This window comes from Ostrea edulis, chromosome 7 (assembly GCF_947568905.1).
Source record: "Ostrea edulis chromosome 7, xbOstEdul1.1, whole genome shotgun sequence".
NCBI lineage: Eukaryota > Metazoa > Mollusca > Bivalvia > Ostreida > Ostreidae > Ostrea > Ostrea edulis.
The window spans coordinates 12,580,268-12,607,506 of record NC_079170.1 but is presented as its reverse complement, the minus strand read 5'-3'; the positions used below and the strand labels follow the sequence as shown (position 1 = coordinate 12,607,506).

General features: G+C 35.4%; 1 protein-coding gene across 1 annotated transcript in view; it reads left to right on the top strand.

Moving 5' to 3' along the window:
- Window positions 1-26,629, top strand: part of LOC125654236 (interferon-induced protein 44-like) — a 60,677-nt gene extending 34,048 nt beyond the window's left edge. The window contains exons 9-12 of the mRNA XM_048884094.2: window positions 8,348-8,545; window positions 8,679-8,834; window positions 12,913-13,093; window positions 26,234-26,629. Of these exons, the coding sequence (XP_048740051.1) occupies window positions 8,348-8,545; window positions 8,679-8,834; window positions 12,913-13,093; window positions 26,234-26,514 (816 nt within the window). The 3' untranslated portion in view covers window positions 26,515-26,629. The remainder of the gene's footprint in view (window positions 1-8,347; window positions 8,546-8,678; window positions 8,835-12,912; window positions 13,094-26,233) is intronic.
- The last annotated feature ends 610 nt before the right edge of the window (window positions 26,630-27,239 follow it).

The window sequence follows — 27,239 nt, the reverse complement described above, 5'->3', positions numbered from 1 at the left end:
CAGTGTTTCTGGCTTAAACACGGATCCACTACACTGATGACTGCTGTCATACGTGGATATCACACATGTCGATGCTCCCCAGTGTTTGGTTTCGATACTGTGGTTACTTGGTACACACTACAAGGTAGCACCTACGACAATAAAGTTATACTATATAAACGTACACATACACACGGGTTTTCAGGTTGATACCTTACTTTACATTATCCATGGATATATATACCATACACTGTTATACATATAAGTTACTTCATATTATAACAAGATACACTAAAACTCTAGCAATTCTATGCATATGAGTTACACAATGTTTCTTACAGCGAAACAATTATGGCCAGTACTACACGCCGTAACTTTACAAACAGGACTATATAGTGAACACGTTTTTGAAAAAGGAAACTGGTATTGAAACAAGTACAAAACACAAAGTATGAATAAAGATACTTGGAAGCCTTAGAACCTTTAAACAAAGAAAATACTCTGTAAAAATCGTTACATAAAACTCACCTCAGAACAAGCCGAACACGGGCAACATTTGCAACAATGCCAAAGTGTCTACAATTAAGTTATTCTATAGTTGATGGCAACATTCTGGTTGAAGCGTGCTCTATCAATGCGTCCTTCTCGCTGGACAGCTCAGTTCCTACTGAGAGCACGGACTGGCGGTTTTTATGCTCCAATAGATTGAGGTTTAATAAAGGGGTATTTACAATTTAAAAGAGGTCCCAAGCAGGATAAAGCTACGTTTGATTTGACAAAACAAAACTGAATTAAAATGAACATGCAAATAGATTTTAATGTGACAAATACCCTCCCATTTTGAGAAGTACGCAGTACTTTTACAACACATTAAAATCGTTAAAAGCTCTTCAGAAGAAGTGCACACAGTAAATGTACAAATGTATTTACAACCGACTGAGGTAATCGGCACCGATATTGTCCTTGCCTTTTATAGCTTGGATTCGAAATCGACAGGAAGTTTCCTGTCCTCTTCAAATTGAAAAAGAAGAGCACCTAGACCTCTGTCTGATACATCTGTTTGAAGAATTAAAACTTCATTGAGATTGGGCAATTTCAAAATAGGTGAGCATGTGAGAGATGACTTCAGACTTTGATAAGCTAATTCGTGGCAATTTTCCCAAACAAGCTTAGTTGGACATCCTTTTCTCGTAAGGTCTGTAAGCGGTAATGCTATGTGGGCAAAGTTTGGTACGAACTTGCGGTAAAAACTGACAAGACCTAAAAACGACCTCAACTGCTTTTTGGTACTAGGCCTCGGGGCATTCTTAATGGATAAGACTTTATCAGAGTCCGGTTTCAACTGCTCATTACCAACTATATGGCCCAAACAATTCAAACTTGAATACGCAAATGAACATTTGCTTGGTTTGGCAGTCAAACCAGCGTCTCGGAGACGTTGGAAAAGATTCTCGAGAACTTTTAACTGTTGCTCAAAAGTCATCGTATACACTAGGATATCGTCGATAAAAGTATATGTTTGTTCCACACCAGAAAGAACCCTGCACATAAGACGAGAGAATGTGGCAGGTGCCGTAACCAGCCCAAATGGCATGACCCGGAATTGAAACAATCCCTTTCCCGTCTTAAATGCTGTTTTTGGTTTGGAGGATTCCGTTAACTTGACTTGCCAATAACCTTTGGACAAATCAATTTTTGAAAAGAACTTGTGCCCAGAGAGTTTAGAAAACATTTCGTCCGAGTCTGGCATTGGTTCGGAATCGAATATGGTTTGGCTTTTAAATAGTCGGTAGTCAACACAAAAACGATTTGTACCGTCTTTCTTTGGCACTATGACAACTGGTGAGCAAAATGGAGATTCGGAAGGTTCAATGATATTCATTTAAAGCATTTCACTTACCTCTTTATTGATGCTGTCCTCCATCTTGTACGGGATTTGTCTGTTCCTTACCTGAACTGGTTTTTCGTTAACCATCCTTATGTCGTGATCCAAGACATCTGTGAGCCCTGGATGACTTTGGAGTACGTCCTCAAATTTCTGTAAAACACTTGTTGGCTGTTCTTTCTGTTCTGCGGATAAATGAGGATTAATATCTACTTTCTCTCTACTGATTTGTGGGTACTCAGCAAGCTTTCCTTCCTGAGTTTCATCTTCCGCACAGTCAACAACCGTTGCTCCAACTAAACAGAAAACACTAGATACTAGATTGGTGAAATTTCAGCGTTGGATCGCTCCACATATTTCTTCAACAAATTAATGTGGAAAGTTTTCATCTTTCCTTGCATATTAAGTTGATAGTCAACTCTATTCACCTTCTTTGTGACATCAAATGGTCCCTTCCACTGCAACAAGAATTTGTTGTTATCTGTTGGTAATAATACTAACGCTTTGTCACCTACCTTTAGGCCTCGAATTCTTGCCTTACTGTCATGATATTTCTTATATCGTGTCGCTGACTTTTCCAGATTCTCCTTTGCAAGCTGTGCCATTGTTTCGAGTCTGTCTTTGAAATCTAAAGTGTACTGATATGTTGTTTTTACGTTCGGATCTGTAATCTCTTTGGTCCACAACTCTTTGAGAATCGAAATAGGGCCTCTAACAACTCTACCGTATACAAGCTCAAATGGTGAATAACCAAGACTCTCCTGTGGTACCTCTCTATATGCAAACAACACTGCACTTAAGTACTTATCCCAGTCTTTAGGTTTTTCTGAGCAGAGGCGCTTTAAAATCATTTTCAACGTACCGTTAAAGCTTTCAACTAGCCCGTTACAACTGGGATGGTAGGGTGTTGTTGTCCATTGTTTAAGATATACGAGTCGACTTACCTCGGTCATCAGTGAGGATGTGAATTGGGAGCCCATATCTGTTAACATCTCCCTCGGTACACCAATGCGTGAAAATATGTCCATCAAGGCTTCCGCTACTCTTTCCGTCTCTATGCTGGGTAGAGCTATTGCCTCAGGGTACCTGGTTGCATAGTCAACCAAAGTTAAAATATATATGTTACCTCTGTCCGTTATTGGATACAATGATCCCACCAAGTCCACGGCAACTCGTTGAAATGGTTCATCTATGAGTGGCATCCGTTCAAGAGGAACCTTACTCACTTTGCCTTTCTGCAACGTTTGCTGGCATATATCACAAGATTGACAGTAGCGTCTGACATTGCTCTGCACATCTGGCCAAAAGAATTAAGATGTTACTTTTGTCACTGTACGCTGAATTCCTAAGTGACCTGCCAACAAGGAGTCGTGTGCTATTCTCATGACATCCTCACGGAACTTCTGTGGTATAACTAACTGTGAAGGTACTTTACCATCACTCATGGAAAAGTCTCGAAACAATAGACCATGTTTCTTGTGCCAGATTACTTTTCCATTCTTTTTCACATGAACTGTGTTTTGAACAGCATACTCACGTACTCGCAATAACGTAGGATCCTCATCTTGTGCCAACTTCATAGCTTGTGGATCTACTGTATCCGAAATACTTTTGGGAACTTTCAGAGCAGGGTAAGGTTTGTCTTTGTTTTTCTTTTGCTGCCTTGTTTCTACAGCACTTACCTGCCAATTAGGATCTATCTTATCTTGAGGTCTTGCGTCGGGTACATTACCAACAATAAGATCATAAACTGGGTTCTCCATGCACCATACTTCATGTAATCACTTAAGGTAGGGAGTGTCAATGCACACCTCTGCTACAGGAACTGTGACAGTTGAGCCATCAGCTAGTATACATATTTGTTCCTTCCCAGTTATGAAACTCTTTTCTGACACTGTACCTTTTCTGACAACAATACCATTGCAGGCAGTATCTCTTAATACAGTAACTGGTGTTCCATCCACATAGCCTGCAGATATTGGCATGGTAGAATGTACAGTTTTGTGACATGCTGACGTCATAATAGTAGACGGTATACTTACCTTTGAATCTACCACAGAATCCTTTGGAATTGTACTTACAAAACATGTTGGTTGTACTTCATCTGAACTGTGTTTAGCTACACTATTCACCACATATTTTGATCTACATTCAGAAGCAATATGGCCTATTTTCTGACATTTGTAACATTTCCGTTCATTTTTGGGAACAAACCTGACTTTTTTGTCTTTAGGTTCCGTTTTATCCGACTTTGAATTCACTTCGGGTTTCTTTAGAATACATTTACTCGTACTGGTAGTCTGCACTGCGCTGATATCTCTCGCATCTTTGTACTGATCAGCTAGTTCAGAAATATTGTTAAGACTCTTTGAAATGCGTTCTTTTAAAAACAATTTTAAGTCCTGGTTACAAACATGAATAAACTGATCTCGTAACATTAGATCGTATAAACCATGGTACGTTTTTTGGCGCTTTTGCCATTTCTATCCAACGATCGAAATAACTACTAAGTCGAACCGCAAATTGAGAAAATGTTTCATAAGTGTCAGGTCTACATGATCTAAACTTTTTCTTGAAACCGTCGTCAGTCAATTCGAATCGTCGAAGTAAAGCGGTCTTAAGTGCATTGTAATCGAGAGCGTCTTCTTTGGGCATAAGAGCATAAACGTCTAGCGCTTTCCCCTTTAAAAGAGCACTTAAATTCAAAGCCCATTCTGATTCCACCCAGTTATGCGCCTCGGCGTACCTTTCGAATCTAAGAAGATAGCTATCCATCTCGTCTTTGCTATCATCAAAAGCGGGAAGTTTTGGTGCTTTAGGCTTAGCATGACCTTGACCAGTGTCTAACCCTCTAACCCCACTCGAGATATCTAAAGTCTGCAATTCAAAGTCTGATGTAGCTCTCATTTTCTCAATTGCATGCCAAAGCTTCTCTTTCTCTAATTCTAGCATGACTTTTTCTTTCACTTCCTCAGCACTCAATCTTTGTTTCTCTAACTCTCTCTCTCTGTATTTCGTTCTTCTCTCTGAATAGCTTGCTGCTCTTCAATGAAATTTTGCAAGTCAACACCCGCAAGACCTAAGGATTCGCCATACTTTCGCAATTGATTCAGAACATCCATGATGCTGTAATAGAACCTTGTACCTCTCAAAATTAGATATACTATTCTTAATTTTGACGCAACCTCATTTCACATTGTCTACAAAGGATAATTGCACACTTGTGGTTTTTGCTGCAAATCTCGCCCATGACCAAACCTACTACTGAAATGTATTTCTGCTAACACCGTCGCTTATTCTGAGGTCCAAAACCACCATGTACCGGATGAAGCTACAACATTCAAGAAAAGAAACAATGAAAATATGAAAACAGCAAACAAAATGCAAAAAAAAAAATTGCAAAACGTAAAGTTTGAACATCAAAGAAAAGTAAGAAACTTTTAATACATTTTTTTTTTAAAGTAGGTTATTACAATATATTCAATTATCACATTCTTCTTCAAATCTCACTTCTGACACCACTTTGTCACGGATAACCGTGCAAGAATGTGAAAATGATAAAGTCACAGAAAACAATTTACATATTTATTTGGTATACAAATATTTAAGTTTCTGGTCCCGGTTTTATGGCGTTGAGCGTAAAGTTCCTCAGTGTTTCTGGCTTAAACACGGATCCACTACACTGATGACTGCTGTCATACGTGGATATCACACATGTCGATGCTCCCCAGTGTTTGGTTTCGATACTGTGGTTACTTGGTACACACTACAAGGTAGCACCTACGACAATAAAGTTATACTATATAAACGTACACATACACACGGGTTTTCAGGTTGAAACCTTACTTTACATTATCCATGGATATATATACCATACACTGTTATACATATAAGTTACTTCATATTATAACAAGATACACTAAAACTCTAGCAATTCTATGCATATGAGTTACACAATGTTTCTTACAGCGAAACAATTATGGCCAGTACTACACGCCGTAACTTTACAAACAGGACTATATAGTGAACACGTTTTTGAAAAAGGAAACTGGTATTGAAACAAGTACAAAACACAAAGTATGAATAAAGATACTTGGAAGCTTTAGGACCTTTAAACAGAAAATACTCTGTAAAAATCGTTACATAAAACTCACCTCAGAACAAGCCGAACACGGGCAACATTTGCAACAATGCCAAAGTGTCTACAATTAAGTTATTCTATAGTTGATGGCAACATTCTGGTTGAAGCGTGCTCTATCAATGCGTCCTTCTCGCTGGACAGCCCAGTTCCTACTGAGAGCACGGACTGGCGGTTTTTATGCTCCAATAGATTGAGGTTTGATAAATGGGTATTTACAATTTAAAAGAGGTCCCAAGCAGGATAAAACTACGTTTGATTTGACAAAACAAAACTGAAAATGAACATGCAAATAGATTTTAATGTGACAACGCACAAGTTTTACTGGCCAATACTGTTTGGAGTAAGAAGTGTAAAAGGTTTGTTTAGACACTATTCGTTAAGGAAAGCACCTTTGTTTTAACAAAATTTACCCTTCTGTCATGCCACGACTCCGCGAAAACCAACGTAATCGTGCTGTTGGAATGCTTCAAGCTGGAATGGCACAACATATCGTAGCAAGACACTTTGAAGTTCATTGGAACACCACCCAGTCATTATGGAGACGTAACACTCGGGATCGACAACGTTTTGGGCGTCCTCGTGTGACGTCGCGTCAACAGAACAAACACATTAGACTTGTGCACCCGAGAAATCGATTCCATACAGCAATTTTTACTGCTCGTAGCATTTCTGGACTTCGACCAGTCAGTCCAAGAACTGTGCATAGTCGTCTGCACGAGCAAAACATCAGACCAAGACGTCCAGCGGCGCGACCAATACTGCTTCAACGTCATCGTATCGCTAGACTAGCGTGGTGCAGACGACATTTGCGATTCAGAATACAGGACTGGGCCAATATTTTGTTCACTGATGAATCCAGATTTCATTTGGATAGCAGTGATGGCCGTTGTAGAGTGTATCGTCGCGTTTGGGAGCCGTACCAGGATGTTTGTGCTGTGCAACGTCGACAATTCGGTGAAGGTAGCGTTATAGTGTGGGGTGGAATAACAGCACGTGGAATACCCCTCTACAAATTGTCAATGGAAATCTCACCGGCATACGCTATCGAGACGAAATTATTCAGTGCCATGTGACACCCTTCACACAGAGACAGCAAAATAGCATCACTCTGCAGCAAGAAAACGCGAGGTCACATGTTGCACGTGTAGTCAGGGACTTTTTTCTTCATCAGAATGTCGATGTCTTGCCTTGACCAGCTGTTTCCCCCGATTTATCGCCGATTGAGCACATCTTGGATGAAATGGAAGGACGTCTACGTCATTTACCAAATCAGCCAGTGACATTGGCTGATTTAGGCCAGACTTAAACCAGGATCTGGAACAACATCCCTGTGTACATGCAGAGTGTATTATTCATATTCGGAAAAGTATACCGCCATCTGAAAGTATTTTAATGATGGTTTATGGGTTTTTTTAATATCCCATCCCAATGTAGATTAACGATTCTCCTGTGATTTACAGACAATCCTCATACCTTTTGCATGCTGGTCTTTTCATCCATGATTTTAAACTTCACGGATCGTTTTCTCGATAGAGGATATAAACAGGATTATCACCGTGATCTTGAATACACAACATATTATCGGATATGACCTAAACCACTATTTTCATTCGTAACAAAGAAAACAAACGCATCCAATAGCGTATATATATTGTGTTAAATAAGGATTATTATTGAAAAAAAATGGAAATACAAAGGAAAATTATAGCATAGGAAGGGCAAACTTTGATCTGATCAGGATCTAGGGATCACGGTGGGTGTGACCGATCGACGGGGGATGCTTATTCCTCTTAGGCACCTGATCCACCTCTGGTGTGTCCAGGGGTCCGTGTTTGCCCAACTATCTATTTTACATCGCTTATAGGATTTATGAGATTGATCACTGTTCGTTATCTTCACCTTTCATACATATGGAGTGCAAATGGATGAATAAAGGATCTAACGAGAAGACTACGCGATGTGTCATGACAAATATAGAATATAAACGTAGATGCGCATCTGATGTATCAAAATTGGAACCGTATAAGTTTTACATGATAGAAATAAGAAATTAAATTCTACAAACATCTAAATAGATCATGTAGATTACATACGTAAAGTTATAATGAAATGGAGTACAATGCACAAACAAAATTAATACGCAAATGATTCTAAAGCAAAATACGATTGAGAACATAGAGTATATTCACTTTAGATTTCTAACTTTGAATATTATCTTTTGGATGTACATGTTTGTACAACTTATAAATACGATCAATTAAATTGTTAGTAAAATGCATATAGCAAGCGTGCTTTACCATGAAAATACATCACTTTTTGATATGCATTATATATTTCATTAGATCAAAGAGTTCTACCGGAGAAAAATAGTTGACATCTGCCATGATAAAGGCATGAAGCTCAATATTCTACTTCTGGGTGAAGGTGCGAGTGGAAAGTCTTCCTTCATTAACTCCTGTCAAACTGCTTTAGGACAAAGTGGTAGTATTTCTCAAATAGCAACTGTTTTGGATGGAAGTTCGGACTCTGTAACGAAACATGTAGGTTTCCCATCAAGGAATTTATCAATAGAAGATCCATAATGCATCCATAATCCCGGAAGAGAAATTGATTACAGTATTACTTATTTCTATCAATAAATTTTCATTCATCATTGGTGCAATTATTTTCTAGTTAGAAGTACATGGCATGCAAGTCAAGGATGACGGTGGACAGGAACATATACCTGTCCGACTTTTTGACTGTCGAGGACTATTGGATGAAAAAAGAGGAGTACAGACGCAGGATATCATAAACATTTGTGATGGTCACGTAAAAGACAAGTATGAGGTACTGGATAAACCCCGCGCAAGAAATCACAATTGAATAACATTACATATATGATGGACTTCTCAAATGCGGGTTTGAATTGTTGCGCACATGGAGTGAATGAAAAATATCTTTAATTTAAAAGATTTTAAGAAACACGTTTGAATAATTGCGTTATATTCATTGATATCATCTACGGTAAATAAAACCTGTTTAATATAAAGTTACTTGCAGCTCCAAATTAAATGTTATTTATGAAGCATCAATAATATATTTTCCGTATTAAAAATTATATGATTTTACAAATGCAATTGTAATTCAGCATGAAGGTATTGAGAATGTGTTTCTAGTGGTAATTTTTGTCCTGTGCGACAATCCAAGGGCAAAATTCTGAACACATGTCGTTTCTTCTGGTCAAACGCTAAACATTTATAACACGAAAATTCCCCCAGAACAGTCCCGGACCATTCGATATCTGACATTTTGAACATCTTTCGACTCTTTACTTACGTTCAAAATATGTGTAATCGCCAAACATTTTCAACGAAAACAAAACTGTTTGTGTTTATTTATGTGCTTATACATATCAGTAATTGATAATAAATTATTACAAAAAGTCGTAACAGTGACTTCTATAATTACGGAAAGAATCATGAATATCGAATATATTAGATGAATATCGTATTTAAAAATTGATCGATAAGCCAGATCGTTGATCGTGGGAAGGTGTATCCTTCGTTAATTGAGATGTATATAAGCGATATTCATAAAATGATAAATATGAGCCTCGTTAAAACTTTTGTAAGTGCAACTAACACTGAACACCTACACATTTTTTTTATGCTGATCATGTTAACAATCGCAACTTATCGGCTTCCCGGAAATGCCCGAGAATGTGCGATGGGTTGTAGACCTAAGTGGCTATGATGTTGCCTCGTTTCGGGCGCTCTGTTCGGAAGATTTCCATAAGGCTCATTCAAAACTAAAAGCATGTATCGATTAAACTAGTAGGCATGCTTTATTTATTCAACAATTATCAAACTTATTTTTTCTGTAAGATCAAATCCAAACATCGATAAACAACGGATTTACGTCATATCGTATTATCTTAAGTTGTCAAAAAAGAAAAAAAAAACTGGCTGATATCCACCTAAGCGTATCCCGCCACGATACTCTCCTTTGTGCTATTTTAGCGTAGTTTATAAAAACGGAAGTGGTTTTTTTTTAATATTAATTTTACGATATTTACTGACCAAGTAAGATTCTATTATGGCTTACCTACTTCGCCTCACATATGAAATAATATTAAAGGTGCAAGCAGTAACTCTGGAGCAAGCGTTTCGGAGTTTATTGGTAAATTTGTTAGTTCATAAGTATAGAAGCTTAGCATACTAGTGAATCAACATTGATTTTGCTTGTTTCATATTATTGTATTATGGGTATCGTGTTAGTTTTTTACACGAGTTGCAATCATTACATTATTATTTGCGCATGATAAACATGAAGTTAAAGTTTAATAAGGTCTTTTTTTAGAATTATTTATTATTACATATGAATGTAACTTGTTTGGTTATCAACTTCCAATATAGGCATATTGCGTGCGTATGTCTGTGTGTTGAAAATAGTTTCCTACCGAGGTGGACCATAAATTTGCTATTTTCTCGAGTACCCATTACATAACTCTTTCATTATACCGTAACAATTTCAAAAGTTTTGTTAAACCAGATTTATTCATTTCTTGGATAATGTTGACTACAACTTACCACTTTATCTTGGAGGGTTATGTTTAAGGTTAACCATATCCACATCCTCTGTAAATATAGGTTATTTAGATTTAGTGTCACCGACACCGGCTTTCTTGAGCTGGACCAAAACGGTCTTGAACATTTCACCGGAGGTGCTGTGTATCTATCATCGTTTAGTACTTTCATAAAGTGTTGCTGTAGTCCATATCGAATAGTCACAATAAATTTTCTAGCATATTTGGTGCCGTCAGCATTTCTTAACATAAGTATCCGCTAGCACTGATTTCATTCCTCTGGTTTGACACTCACCAAATCGGCAATGTTTCCTAAATTTCTTTCAATGAGATAAATTGTTAGTACATTTAAAGCAATTTTTACAACAGCTTTTGTGTTTAGAATCGATTTGTTGTCTATAATCGACTGTAGTTTTTCTTCAGTCAGACGATCAAATCTACCCTCGTCCATCATATCAGCAGTTTCTGACGTAATGTCATTACATCACAAACTCGAGATTCTTCGAATTTCCTCTCACCGCAAAATTTGATTGGTTAAAATATTAATGAATATTTATGAGGAAGTACTCCAAGGTAGTAGCTCTGATTTTACAGGGTGTAATCCTCAGATGGGGAAGTAGTGCATTTTCAGGGAAACAGAATTTTATGGTATTCATTATATATAAAGTAATAACAGTAAAGGTTTTATAATACAGAATTTTATGATTGTAAATTCAGAATAACAAACTGAAACCTTTCATAATATATGATACTATGCAGATGTAACAGTTAAAGAATAATTCTCTGTATGAATAACGATATATATATATATATAAGCAAGGTGAAGATAAGGAACAGTGATCAATCTCATAAGTCCTACAAGCAATGCAAAATAAATAGTTGGGCAAACACGGACCCCTGGACACACCAGAGGTGGGATCAGGTGCCTAGGAGGAGTAAACATCCCCTGTTGACCGGTCACACCCGCCGTGAGCCCCATATCCTGATCAGGTAAACGGAGTTATCCGCACTCAAAATCAGTGTGCCAAGAATATATATATATATATATATATATATATATATATATAACGCACAGAAATAACGATGAACTCTTAAATGAACATAAGCCCCCAAAGTGAAGAAATATTTGATATCAAGTACAGAAAATTTCACTTTATTTGGATACCCACTTCCGCCCCTACCCGGGGTTTTACTCACGACCTGCGAAACGAAATCTCCTAGCAGCATGTAACCAGTGCGCTAGACCGCTCGACCATCTAGGCAAGTCAAAAAGCTTGCTTTCGATGACGATGGAATTCTCGCCACGCTGTCACACGCTACACGGTCATTGAGAATGGAAATGGGATACAGTTATTTAACGTACATTTAAGAGGATCATACATGATACACATTGTATTCGAAATATTTTATACAAAGCACAGAAATAGCAATGAACTCTTAAATGAACATAACCCCCCAAAGTGAAGAAATATTTAATATAAAGCACAGAAAATTGCACTTTATTTGGATACCCACTTCCGCCCGTACCCGGAGTTGAACTTATATATATATATATATATATATATATATATATATAGGTGAAAAATGAAACACGAAGACGTTTAGTAAGCTTTACTAAACGTCTTCGTGTTTCATTTTTATTTTTTACCTATACTTTTACCGATCATTGCGAAAAGTAACTAATATATATATATATATATATATATATATATATATATATAAGCGCACAAAAACCCAACAACACCCTACGTTCTTAAAGTGTCGGATCTGAGAAGTTACAAGACCAGTAAAGAAATTTATAAGAGCACTGCAAAAGGCCACGACACTGTTGGTTATTTAAAACTCATTTTTTTCGACGCAACCCGCATCTTAATCAAGAGACATATGTTACATAGACAAATAGCACGCAAATGACAAGTATCGATAAACTACATTGGTAACAAGAGTGATACACTGTTGTACTGAGTGAAAAAAATGGTGTGTCGTTTCGTTGTAAAGCGTGTTTACTAAAGATGGTTGAGAGAGTTTGTACCATGGTCGGGTCCGGATGAAGATAGAATTATTCTTGAAAATTACAGAAATCAGATAAATTTAGAGGGAGAACTTCCAAAACAATGTGATTGTGGAATAAAATGAATCCAGGATAAATCCTTAGTTAAAATCAGTTTCCATAGCCCAAATGCATAGGCAAACATTATCGTTTAATGTGTTTACACGATTCTTCTTTCCACAATCACCATGATTGTACCGTAATCGTTATAAATATTTTAAATGGGAAATTATTACTATTCCAGAGAAAGATATGAGCCATTTTCATCTTATTTGTTTTTATTTCATTAGATACGACCTGACACTCCTATTAATATCAGCGACCCAAAATACCGAGAGAAATCAAGAAAGAAGGACAAAATACATTGTATTGTTTACGTTATGGATGCTCAAAATCAGAATGGAGACAACTTTGTAGGGCAAAAGGTTAGAGACCAATTTGAGGAAGTCAAGCGATATCTATCAAGATCCGGTAAGTTTACAATACCAAAGAAGTATAAAGAGATCAGTGATCAATCTCATGAACGCAATAACAATACAGAATGAAAAGCATGGCAAACACGGACCCCTGGACACAACCGATGTGAAATATTCAAAAACGTAAAATAATCAAACCAAACCAATAACATCAAAACCTATGACTTCACAACACTTTACACAACCATTCCTCACGATGAATTAAAGACTAGATTTTTTGACATCATATACAGTTGCTTCTTCAACAAAAATGAAAAAGGAAATATCCATATTTATTCATCAGTTATCAAATTACTATGTTAGACACCACTCTGATTCCACGCACAAGTACTTTGAAGTTAAAAAAAACATGTGCTAGAGTTCCTCATTGACAATATCTTCATGGTGTTTCGTGATCAGGTGTTCCAACAGTCTGTTGGAATTCCCATGGGCACGAATTGTGCTCCTTTGTTAGCTGACTTGTTGTTATATCCATATGAAGCAGAATTTATTCAAAAACTTCTACATGAGAAGAAAAAAATCACCTACTGTGACCTTCAGTTCGACATTTAGGTATATCGATGACATTTTGTTTATTAACAAAAATAACTTTCATTCAAATGTCGATTCGATACATCCCTGCGCGCTCGAAATAAAAGACACCACAAAGGCGTCCACTTCATACTTAGATATTTCATTGTAAGTAGATATTAACGGCAAACGGATAACTTAACTATATGACAAACGATATTATTTCAGCTTCTCCATCGTCAACTTCCCATACTTATGTAGCAATATTCCATTATCACTTGTATATGGTGTATATACCTTTAAAGTGATTCTATACGCAAGAACTTGCTCTGCGTATGCTCAGTTTTTAAATCGAGGCAGGCTACTGACAAACAAATTCATGGTTTTCGGGTTTCAACAGTTTCGATTGGAGTCAGCATTACACAAATTATATGGTCGTTATAATTATCTAGTTTACTGATACAACCTATCATTTTGTCAAATGCTGTCTGACGTGTTTTATACCGATTGTTGGGCCGGTTTAATAAGTTTGATTGCATTCGAGAAAGGAAAAAAATAAGAGATAATCTTACCGATACAATAGCTCAATGAGTTATTGTCATCATTACTAAACTTTTAATAGACACATTGAATAGGTTCAGAGGCAACACGCCTAATTTACCAAAATGATGAAAGGTGAAGATAACAAACAAAACATCTACATCTCTATGAAGGGTATGGCAAATTATCTTGACAATGTGATATTTAGCAACACCAATTACCTCGATTTCAGCTGATTAGATAAATTTCAATTTGACAAATTATGTAGTGATTTCAAATTTATTTCTATGTCTATAAAATAAAATAAATGTGTATTCGGTATATACATACATACAGACATACATGAATAAATACCAATGATAACCCATGAAAGCTCGAAAGCTTATTTCCAATGGGGTCCTTTGATGCACGGATGTTTGCGTTATAGGGTCATTTATATGTATCTATGTATCTTCACTTTCAGGTACCTACTGATAGCGAGGACTTAAAAACCACTCATTGATTTTTTTTTTCAATTCTATTTATCATAATGTTTAGACTTTATCCTAAAACATATTAAAAAAACCAATATAAGTAATCAGGTTAATTTTCGAGGAAAGTAAGATTGAAATCCCCTCTTTTGTATCCCCCAAAGGAAAATAATGCCAAAAGTGAGCAAATTAACAAAGAGGCCAATAAAAATCATTGACACCAGAAATATTGCCTGTCATATATAGTTATGCAAGATAAACACAAATATACAACATTAATCAACATTAATTATTTATCAAAAATGCATAGAAGGAAAACATTGGGATGATTTGACTTGGTAATTGGCCAAATTTACCTTAAATATGGAGTTTTTCAGAGACTATCATGCATAAATTTTCTTACAACAATTTTTATTTCATTTTTACAATGCTTCTACACAGGAACAAGTCACTCGCATGAACTTCATGTGAAATTGGCACGCATGATATTCGCATAAAAAAAACATGCGATTTTCATGAGAAATTTGCAAAATTATTATATGAAAACTAATTCGCACGATATCCATGCTAATATTATTGTTACCTACTATTTAGGTTTTCCACAAGATATCCATGCAAATATTATGCGGATATCATTATATTTTGCATATGAACTTCGTGTAGTATATGCATTTCAATGCTAGGACTTGATTTGGACTTTGAATTTTTTTAAAAAAACTTAATGAAAAGTTTCATAAAACTCTGTGTTGACCATACTATTCTAAATGTGTTCACTCAATTTCAAAGAAATTTTTCAAGATATTTTATCTAAACACATATACTGATACATAATGATGCGAACTTAGCAAATGTGTCCATTTTCTTTTTTTTTTTAATAGACATTCCCTGTGGTCCTTGACTTTATACATTTATTGCATGATAGTGAGGGAGATATGAAGATTTATTCATAAGTACTTCATTACTAGCTTGAAAATACGGATGTATATTCAATTGCTGTTATAAAATTTAGAAATTCATTTCAAAATTAAGGATTATCTCCCTCATGCATAGCTCTTATCCTTGGACGAATTTGCTTCCACTTGTTTGGCACGCTGTTTTTGGCTATATTTAGATCTAAAACTTCATAGTTATTTCGGATTTCAAAGATTTCGGTTGAGCATCACTGAAGAGACATCATTTGTCGAAATGCGCATCTGGTGCATCAAAATTGGTACCGTATTAAGTTTTACATTCATCCAAGAAAAATCATATTTCCCAAGGACAACGCCCGAGGGGAATATGATTTTTCTTGGGTGAATAAATCTTCATATCTCCCGAACATTCATGCAATAAGTTGTTTATTATACCGAAACAAAGCAAGACCACAAAATTGCATTTGAGATTGGAGTCCGTTCATCTATACATTTTACATGTATGTAGCTGAGATTGCCCTAACGGTAACACCGCGCTTCAACGAATCAGAAGGTACAAACAGCAAAATACAGTGATATGATAACCAGTTTTTGTTTTACAATTCTCCTTGAATGCTGATTTACTTGCTTGTTTTTGTATCAACCAAAACCAGGGGATTTAACAGTGCATCAGAGACCCGCATATTTTGTGCCTTACGAATTATGGAAGTAGAATGACTCGGACTTATTGTGACGTCACAATACATTTCGTCGCCTTTGACGTTAAATTTATGGAAATTGCACGAGGCTACCCAAGCGGTAAATATGATAGGGAGATATGATGTTTGAGGGGGAGATATGAAGTTTTGTTATCCCTGGTATGTGACCGTCTAGACCAATCAGATTACGCGTTGCATAGAATTCTCATACTGAGGAATAATGATACTATTTGTTGCCTTCAAATTTCAGTTTCAAAGAAAGTATTCAATAATTTTTAGCACACGCCATAAACTTATTAGAATTGATGAGATATATTCAATCATGTCATACTTTCCTGAGCTTACCCTGTTAGTTTTTCATGTTGCAATACTAATGAACATTGGGCAGGGCATCCATGTCCTATGGACATGTTTCTTGTTTTTTTAAATAATTATTATTTGTAATGCTTTTCTTTGAACAATGTGTCTAAAAGAAATAATATTCATTTTTTAAAATAAGTAATTCAAGATTGTTTAGGATTTGATAAAATGACTAACCTGTATCTTTCTCCTGATCGATGTTTTAGATACTTTATTAGAATCATAATTTATATTCATATTTGCTATAAATTTTTATCAGAAATGTATTTGTGGTTAAAATTTTATCTCTTTGGATGTTTCATTTTAAAAATTCAACAGTATTATTTTGTCTGATTTTAACATTTTTTTTTACCACTTATCATATCACTGTGAATATCGCTGACCGTTGATGACTTCACAATGAATTTTTGGTCATTTGACGTACTACATCTATGCAGCGATATATGTACATCATTCTTATTCATGTAGTGGTTTAGATAAGGGGAAATACACATATCTGCAAATTGAAATTAAAGTTAAACCGGAAATTATAGTCGAATGAAAATCGAATGAATTTTGCATTTTATGAACACATTCGCATGAAATTCGCATGAAGTATTTTTCGCACGATTTTTAAATGATTTTCGCATAAAAGGAAAACGCATGGAAAACATGCGAGCCACGTTTCCCTTTATGATCATAACTAAAATATTACATAGAAAAAAATATATCAAATGAGGTTAAATCTGAAACTATGTCAAAATTTGTAACCCTACCCCCTCCCAGAAATGAATTTTAAAAGATACAGTCAGCAGAGATGAAATACTGACATTATATGGCTTAATTTTTTAATCATCCCCAACTTATATCTTAGAGCATCCAACATCACAATACTAGAATTTCTATGCGCCTTTTAAGAATGATTTATAATATGTGCTCTTGCAGTTGACCTCTTTGCACTCACAATGACTGCCTAAATATTTAGTTATTTTTCATAATATTTCTTTTAATAACTGGATACAGTATACTACCTATACACATTTCTTGATAGAGATTGGTATCATTATACAGTATAATGCAAGGTGAATATAACGAACTGTGATCAATCTCATAACTCCTACAAGCAATACAAAATAGATAGTTGGGCAAACACGGACAAAATATTTTTAAACAACCATTTTATATTTCAATAAATAATTAATATCAATGGAAAAAGACCCATGGACTGCCCATGGATCACTAAGTCCATCTGAGCCATCTTGCCCTCACAGATATGTCCTTCATAAGTTTAAGAGATCTAATTGTAGTTTCATAATGAACCAAAAACTCACTAGTGGATAACTGAGAATGCATTCATATTGCATTAACTAACTGTAATTTTCTCCAGGTGAAGGTCTATGTTCACTGTAATATATAGGGGGTGGGCTGAATAAGTTCCATTATGACACTTTTTTAAACATTTGCATGTACATTAATGTATCAATGATGTATGTGTCAATTAAATTTGATTAAAAAGGAACATTCAAACACATTGATTGAAGTTATAAAATTGATATTCTATCATGTGCACATTTTTTTACTGATATATATCAAAGAAAGGATAATCTGACAACACTGAAATCCCCTTAACATTTATACAATGTTATTGTCTTTCAAAATGCATGCTTATGTAATACATGTGTACAAAGTAATACATGAGTACATGTACTTGTTTTCCCTTAAATTCACAATTTAACTATGTTGTACAATATTCATTGCTCTGAACTAATAAGAGCATTAATGCTTTCCATCCAAGTCCCAAATTTTGCAGTAGTTCTTTTATCTTCGGAACTTGATAAAACATTTTTAAAGAGCTAGAGCCACGAAGGATCAAAATCGGTTGGTATTTTTATGAAAAATTATCTGAAACTTCACAAACAAATATTGCACTAAATATTGTCAATATGCATCGTAGTAAATGTATTCATATCAAAATGTTAATTCCGCCGTAGATGTCATTACACGTGATGTTTGCACAAATTTCTCTAAAAATGACAAATTTTGGATCGAATTTGATTCAAAATTTCAGTTTGGCCACATTAAACGAACAAATTAAAAATTCTAACATGGGTAAAGAAATGAAAACTGCACAAATCAATGTTGGATTTAATTTGTTCGATGAAAGGGGCCATACGTAAATATCTTGTTTTAGGTCTTTCACAAACATAATTTATGCACGAATGATGAGTTTCTCATCTTGAAAATAGACGTGTCCTTATAAAACATTATAAAATGATAGATTTTTACATAGGATCTCAAAGCATATATCTCAATTATTTTGAAAAGTTTTATGTACATAATTGATCGAGGAATGAATTATAGATTTCGGATGATCATCGTCGAAAATCTGTGATGACAATAATCAACAACATTGTATGCCTTTGCTTTTAAACATAGGTCCAATTTATCTCAAATGTTGAATCTGCAAATAAAATACATGTAGTTAAAAGACTTGACAACAATTATCTTCTCTTATTGCTTTTATTTCGCCGATGAATTGATGTTTAACTGTCACATGCATTCCGTAACCATTGAAGCGCAATGCAATCAAAGGGAGATAAGTCGATTAACATAACCCGTAAAGGACTAGATAGGACAAGCTACAAAAAATGGCCCTCATTTTCCTTGAAAATTTCACATGTGTAAAAATTATAATCAATGGATGAAATCTTTTAATTTTTATCCTACCTTGCTGTAACAAGATTTTTTTTTGGAGGGGGGTGGATGGGAGGGGGGTCCAATTTATTTGTTTTAACAAGATATTGGGCTCCAATTTTAGCATAATTTGGAAAATCATGGGAATTTATCGATTTTCAAGCATTTGTATTGAGTGTTTTACTATGAGCAAGAACGTAAACCACGACGATATATGGACAATGAGTTGTCTGAATACATAATATTTTTCTGTATAAAAATGTTCGTGGTTTGTAATCTTGTTCATATCGAAAATTAATTAAATAGTTGTTGTTATGTAAACAATTTACAAAATCAAAATTGTAAATGGGCCGGATTCAGCGGCACGAATTTTTCCAATTTTTTTTCTTCCAGAATTCCAGGGTTATTAGGTAAGAGATTACATTTGATTTTCTAAAAACATGGATAACCATGTTATTTGATCCGCGGACTTTACGATAGCATTATCTAACGACTTGACTTTATGTAAACATATGATCAACAAAGAATACAGATCCGTCACTGTTTTGACAGATCATGTAAACAAATGGCCGGGACTGGGCGTCAACATGCCGTGTTCAGTACATGGGCTAGTTTTATGATCATCGAATAATTATATTTTGAAGTCATGAGTAAAGTACAGTATCGTATTTTTCCCATGTTTAATACCCATCCCCAAATATAGAACATATCGAGTTAGTGTACATAAAGATAGGCTGCATGTATGACTTCGCAGACGACTGAAGTTGCAAGACGAGCCTATTTATAACTCAGCCGTGCCGATAAATATAGATATGAAATTAATGTTGTATGTTCTTAAATAATGTCAAAATACCTGCTTATAATGTAATGTTTATGATACAAAAATGTCTTGTTGAATGTTACACACATATTTTATATACCTTGTAGCTTAACGAACAATTACATATAATTCATACACATTATTGAACAAGTCACGATGGCGCAGTGGATAACGCACTTGTTCTGCAAACAGAGGGTAATATGTTCAAATCCTCTGGTGCGTGTATTATTTTTCAACATATACATGTAAGAGTAACCATAAATGTATATCACTTGAATTGAAGTTATTTAAGAAATAAGATACCATTTTTGAATGTTATTGGGAGATGACATGAAGTGATCAAACCCTATAACGCTAAAAATGTATCTCTGAGTTACTGACTTTGAATATGAGAAAACAATTGAAACAAATCTGCAGACACTCAAATTAGATTTTGTTTTTCAAACTTTGTTTTGTTTTCTTTTTTTTATATATTACTGAGGCGTATCATGACAAAATATCATTCTTGATTACCATGCAAAATATTCTTGCAGTTTCTAATGTATATTACGAAAAATATAATAATTTTTGTCTGTGTATGAAATTGGTTAATTGCTTTTGATTGATGAATTCAAAATCAGTGGTAGATTTAGAGGGGATTTGGGGGTTGCAAACCCCACCCCACCTCAATTTGGATAAACATTTCAAATGTGGATTCTAAAAAAATTCTAAAGAACTTTTAGTAAACTTGAAATTGCAGAATTTTCCCAAATCAATAACATTAAAGCCTATGACTTTTCAACACTATACACGACCATTCCTTACGATAAATTAAAGACTAGACTTTTTGATATCATAGACAGTTGCTTCTTCAACAAAAACGGAAAACGGAAATACTCCTATCTAGTGATCAGTCATTCAAAAACTTACTTTGTTAAACACCATTCTGATTCCACGCACAAGTACTCTGAAGTTGAAATAAAAAATATGCTAGAGTTCCTCATTGACAATATCTTCGTGGTCTTTGTTGATCAGGTCTTCCAACAATCTGTTGGAATTCCCATGGACACGAATCGTGCTTCTTTGTTAGCTGATCTGTTTCTATATTCATATATTGTCCAAGTTCAATGCATCCACCAAATTCCCCTTCACTGAAGAAACTTTCATTGAATGTATAAACAGCCTTTAATCTTGCATCGCTTGGACATTACGATATATCAATCAACAACTTTGTTTACGTAGCACAGCTATGCGTGGATTGTTGGTTTAACATTTCGTTTGGTAAAAAGTACCAGACGGACGAAACATTTGATCTACTATCATTACGGACATTGACGTATACTAATGTGGTATGTGCTACTCAGCCTACTGTCGTCGAGTCAATCACTGCAACAAAACACTTTCGGAATCCCCTTTTTGTTTTTCCAACTATTTTATGACGGAGTAATGAATTCCGAAAAATACATTCACGTGAAAATACACAATATTTCCTTATGACGTGGTTGCTATCCGACGCTACCTTAATTATCTACATTTTAGAGCTGGGATTATACTTTATTTGGTATATCTTGGATAAACCATCGCATAACCATTAACACCAAGTAAATGACTTTATAAGAGATGGATTTGTAATGAACAATTCATGATTAATGAATATTCATGTACCAGCATTAATTCAATATATCCCAGTCAACTCGATATAAAAGACATCATGGAGTCCTCCACATCTGCTTCGTCCTTAGATATTTAACGAAAATTGACTAACAACTCAACGGTATGACAAACGGGATGATTTCAGCTTCTTCATTATCAACGTCCCATATTCATGTAAAACTTATACTGTAGCAATATCCCATTATCACTCCCATGTGGTGTTGAAATCTCTAAACTGATTCGATAAGCAAGGACTTGTTCTGCAAGTGATTAGTTATCAAATCGAGGCAGCCTACTGACAAACAAGTTGATGTAACAGGGATATCACCAGTCTCGTTTAAATTATATGATCTAGTTTGACAATAGAGTCATTAAGTCCAATGCTGCCTATACCAATTGTTAGACCGTTTTTGCACACTGATTTCTCATACGGATATCTTCGTTTACCTGATCAAGACATAGGGGTCACAGTGGGTGTGACCGGTCGACAAGGGATGCTTACTCCTCTTAGGCTCCTGGTCCCACCTCTGGTATGTTTAGGAGATCGAGTTTGTCCAACTCTTTATTTTGTATTCCTGACAGAATATATCAGATTGATCACTCCTCGTTTTCTTTACCTTTCATGCAGTAAAACGTTTGGAAATATCGCTTTATGCTACGATTTCGTTAAACATGGTAAACAATTTCAATAATAACATGTTTGATTATTCATAGTTCTAAGTTCCTTTAACAATATTTCATTCATATACAGACGTCACAAAATTAGGTGAAAGGTTACAAATTTGAAATGTTTCACAAGGAAGGTTACTTACTCTGCCAACACATTCGACATAAAATTGAACGTGTGTGGGAAGATAACGAACAATGATCAATATCATTACTCCTGTAAGTACTCATGAAAGGTGAAGATAACGAACAGTGATCAATCTCATAACTCCTACAAGCAATACAAAATAGATAGTTGGACAAACACGGAGCCCTGGACACACCAGATATGTACTCATGTAATACAAAATTAAGAGTTGAGCAAACACAGATCCTTGGATATACTAGAGGTGGAATCAGGTGCCTAGGAGGAGAAATATCCCCTGTTGACCAGTCAGATCCACAGAGAGCCACGTGTCATAAGCAGGTAAACGAAGTAAACGGTAGTCAAATCAGTGTATAAAGAACGAAATAGCAATCGGTATGAACCACGTCAGACAGTATTTAATCCAATGAAATTTTGTATTGGCAAACTAGATTATCATAACGACCATAGGATTTGCAAAATGCTGGCTTTAAAGGAGACTGTTGAAACCCCTTTAACATCAACTTATTTGTCAGTAGCCTGTCTGGATTTAAAAAATGATCATACACAGAACAAGCTCTTCCGTATCGAATACTTTGAGAGACATAGACACCATATGCATGTTAGAATGGAATCTTACTTTTATAAATATGGGAAATTGATGATGGAGAAACTGAAGTCGGGGTACCCCGATTGTCATACAATTGAGTTCATTGAATTATATTGAATCGACATATAAATGAAAATCATTATTCTTCTAATGTATAAGGCTTTAATGTATTCTGCTTCATAAGAATACGGGAGCGGAATTCGTGTTTATGTGAACTCTGACAGGTTTTGCAAAGACTACGAACATATTGTGAAGAAAGAACTCTAGCATTTTTTTCATATCAACTTCAAACTATTTGTGCACATAATTAGGAAAAGGAAGCAACTGTCTGTGATTTCAAAACGAATAGCCTTTAATCTATCTTGTGAAACGGTCGTGTAAAGTGTTGAAAATTCGTATGTTTCAATCCCGTTGATCTGAGAAAAGTTTTGTCACTTGTGCGTAGAAACAGAGTAAGGATGCAACTGTCTATGATGTCAACAAGTCTACTCTTTAATTCATCGTGAGGAATGATCGTGTAAAACGTTGAAAAGCCATAAGTTCTAATGCTGTTGATTTGAGAAATGTTTGGTGATTTCACGTTTGATAAAAGTTCTTTATTTTTTTTTATTAGTTAATTTATTGTCATAGCGCTGGTGGAAAACCATGGATGTTCTTGATTTGAGAAACACTTTGTGATTTCAAATTTCCTAAAAGTTTTTAGAATTCTTTAGAATTCATATTTGATTTACACCACTTCAGTAATATGTCGTGACACAACACGTTTGATGTTTTCTACAGCTGTATATATTTTCGCAAGGAGCAAAGATAGGGCCTTCATATACTGGGACCAGCAATGTATCAATGGTTGTAACCTAATCAATTCGATAAAGATTTCAAACTTTAAAGTAGGGCAACAAACGTGCATCTGGAAACACCTAGGGGGAGTAGAAATTATCTGTCAATCGGTCAAATCCGTTGTGAGTCCGATATCTTTACGAGCTACACGGGGTAACCCGTAGACAACATCAATACGTAAAGAGCGGTCTAACAATCGGTACGACACACATCAAACAGTCTTCGACCTAATGACAGGTTATCTTTGTATATTAGATAGTTATAACGACTATAACATTTGCGAAAAGCTGAACCTTTTGAAACACCTGTAACCTCAATTTATTTATCAGTAGCGCACATCGATTAAAGAACGGTCGGACAATTGATAGACAACTTAGACAGTTTTCGACCTAATGAAGGATATATCAGCAAATAAAATGACTATGCCGACTGTAGAATTTGGTTTAACATTTGACCACACACATAAGTGCATTCACGTATCAAATCTATCAAAATGCAAAATTACCATGAGTGGGTGATGAAGGAATATTGCTACATTATTATATATAAGCTGGTGTTACCCTGCTTGTCGTATAGATCAGTTGTTAGTTTGCCTTTAACGTCTACGTATATTTTAAAGCAAACATTCCCAATAGGAGTTATGAAATTGATCACTGTTCATTATCTTCACCTTTCATTTAAAGGTCAATGTGGCAGAAAGTTTATTACATCTTAATTAACTTTTTCTAAGCTGCAGCATGGTTTACTTTTCTTTATATGGGCAGGAATCAAAATAATTCTTTATTAACAATATACCAATAGGAAACAAACTTGTATTGCTAAGCGTACATAAATTTACATGTGTTTTGAGTACATTTGTAAAAACTTCCCCACTTATTCATAATCACCACATGGTGCCTTTTATTTCGAGTTCACTGGCAGGTCTCGAATTGAAATATGAATGAAAGTGAATACCGTCAATAGATGAAACTTGATCGACACTTCTAAATGTCTATCACCAAAACAAGATTTTGCTTCTTATCTAAAAGCTTGTGAATATGGCACATAAGAGTACACGAAATATATCTGGGGGAAACGGAACACAATCTGTACCCATGGAAATTCAAAGAGAATGGCTATGTTATCTCTTAAGACTATGTAGATACTTTGAATGATGAACTCCTTAAATATCTGCAACATCAACTTCATAATATTCATTAATAATAATAATAATTCATTAACGCCCAACTGACAACTCAACTGTATGACAGCTTCTCCATCGTCAACTTCCCATATTTATGTAGCAATATTCCATTATCACCTGCATATTTTCTTTATATATCTCAACTGATTCGATATGCAAGAGCTTGTTCTGCGTATAGTGAGTTTTTAAATCGAGGTAAGCTACTGACAAACAAGTTGATGGTAGAGGGGTTTCAACAGTATCGATTGAGGTCAGCATTTCGCAAATTCTATGGCCGTTATAACGATCTAGTTCGTCAATACAACCTATCATTGGGTCAGATGTTGTCTGACGTGTTTCACATCGATTGCTAGACCGTTCTTAGCATACTGATTTTGACTGCGAATAACTCCGTTTACCTGATCAGGATATAGGGATCACGGTGGGTGTGACCGGTCAACAGGGATGCTTACTCCTCCTAGGCACTTGATCCCACCTCTGGTGTGTCCAGAGGCCCGTGTTAGCCCAACTATCTATTTTTTATTGCTTGTAGGAGTTATGAGATTGATCACTGTTCGTTATCTTCGCCCTTCAATCATGCGTAGAATCAGAAATATGTATATCGAAGCACTTTTTATGACCGGACATTAGGTATTTTTTTTTATTAAAGTTCCATTATGGAGACGCTGTTGGCTATAAAGTTGAAATACATTGTCTTTAAATTTACGTAAGGAATGTTGGTGTGATTCAAAAGTCGTACGTATTAATGCCAAAGGTTCCATCAATTTCGTTTACAGTCAGTATTTCGCAAACTCTATCATCATTATATCGATCTAATTTACAAAATATGACCTGCCATTAAGTCGAATGTTTTAAGTGTTTCATACCAATTATTAGGCCTTTCTTTACATACTAATTTTGATTGGGGATCACTCCATTTCCTCAAGGTTTGAATATATAGGGCTCAGAGCAGGTTAGCATGATCGACATCGGTAGCACTTGATCCCACATTTGCTGTGTTCAGGGGTCCATGATTGCCCTATTGTTGATTTTGTATTCTTTTTTGGAGTTAAGAGGTTGAAAACTGTTCGTTATATTCATATTTGTATCCTCGTTTTGTAGGTAACCCTCAGTTGACACTCCTGACAAAGATTGACCGACTTGGTATTAGACATATGGACAAGATTTTCTACGATCAAAGAGTCAAGGAGTGCTGCGAAATGGCATCTTCCTTCCTTGGATTTTCTCTGGGCTGTGTGTTACCCCAGGCCAACTACTGCGAGGAGGTCATCCCTTCTGTAGAGAAAGATTTGATAACCTTATTCAACATATGGAAAATTATGGAAAGTGCAAAAAGTTACGTACAAAAGACATCTGCTATGACTGAAAGCGTTCCTATGTAAAAACGAACGAGAAAACCATTAGTTGCACTTGACATACTTCTGATACAATAATCAGTGATTTTTTTTTTATCTCATGACCATTTCATGCTAGATAATAAAATGCAACTTTGAGAAAATATATTTAGGTTTGTGCTTTTTTTCCCCTAAATACTAACAAGCACTACGATCAATATATGAACAAGTATGTAATAGATAATGAAGATGAAGCACCAATGATCATTTTGTGCATTCTACACTATGATTGTCACAATTTGTGATAATGACATGGAAATAATTCCTCGCTGTAAACCGTTATTTAAAGAAAAACAAAGAGTATGTGTAAATAACTTTGTTTCGCAAGTAACATTTACACACATGCACACATATACGCAAACATACACCACTCATATATAACAAAAAATAAATTTAAAGACGATTACACGTGTACTCGACCAAAGCTAAATGTTTAGTTATGTTGCCTTATGTAAGGAAACCAACAGACTTATCTCATGAAATCAAAATAAGTTACGCAGGATGGCGAAACAAAGTACGTTGATCAAAGAATGACCATACTTCCCACAACACACTTGTTAGTTGTCTTCATAACCGTTGCTAGACTTTGTCCATAATTCAATCAACGTCTCTGTAGTCGTCATGCTATTGTGCAAATAGGTCGTTTTCAAACACTGACCACCAAACACCGCAGTATTTACAAGTTACAAGCACATGCTCGAGCCATACAGCAC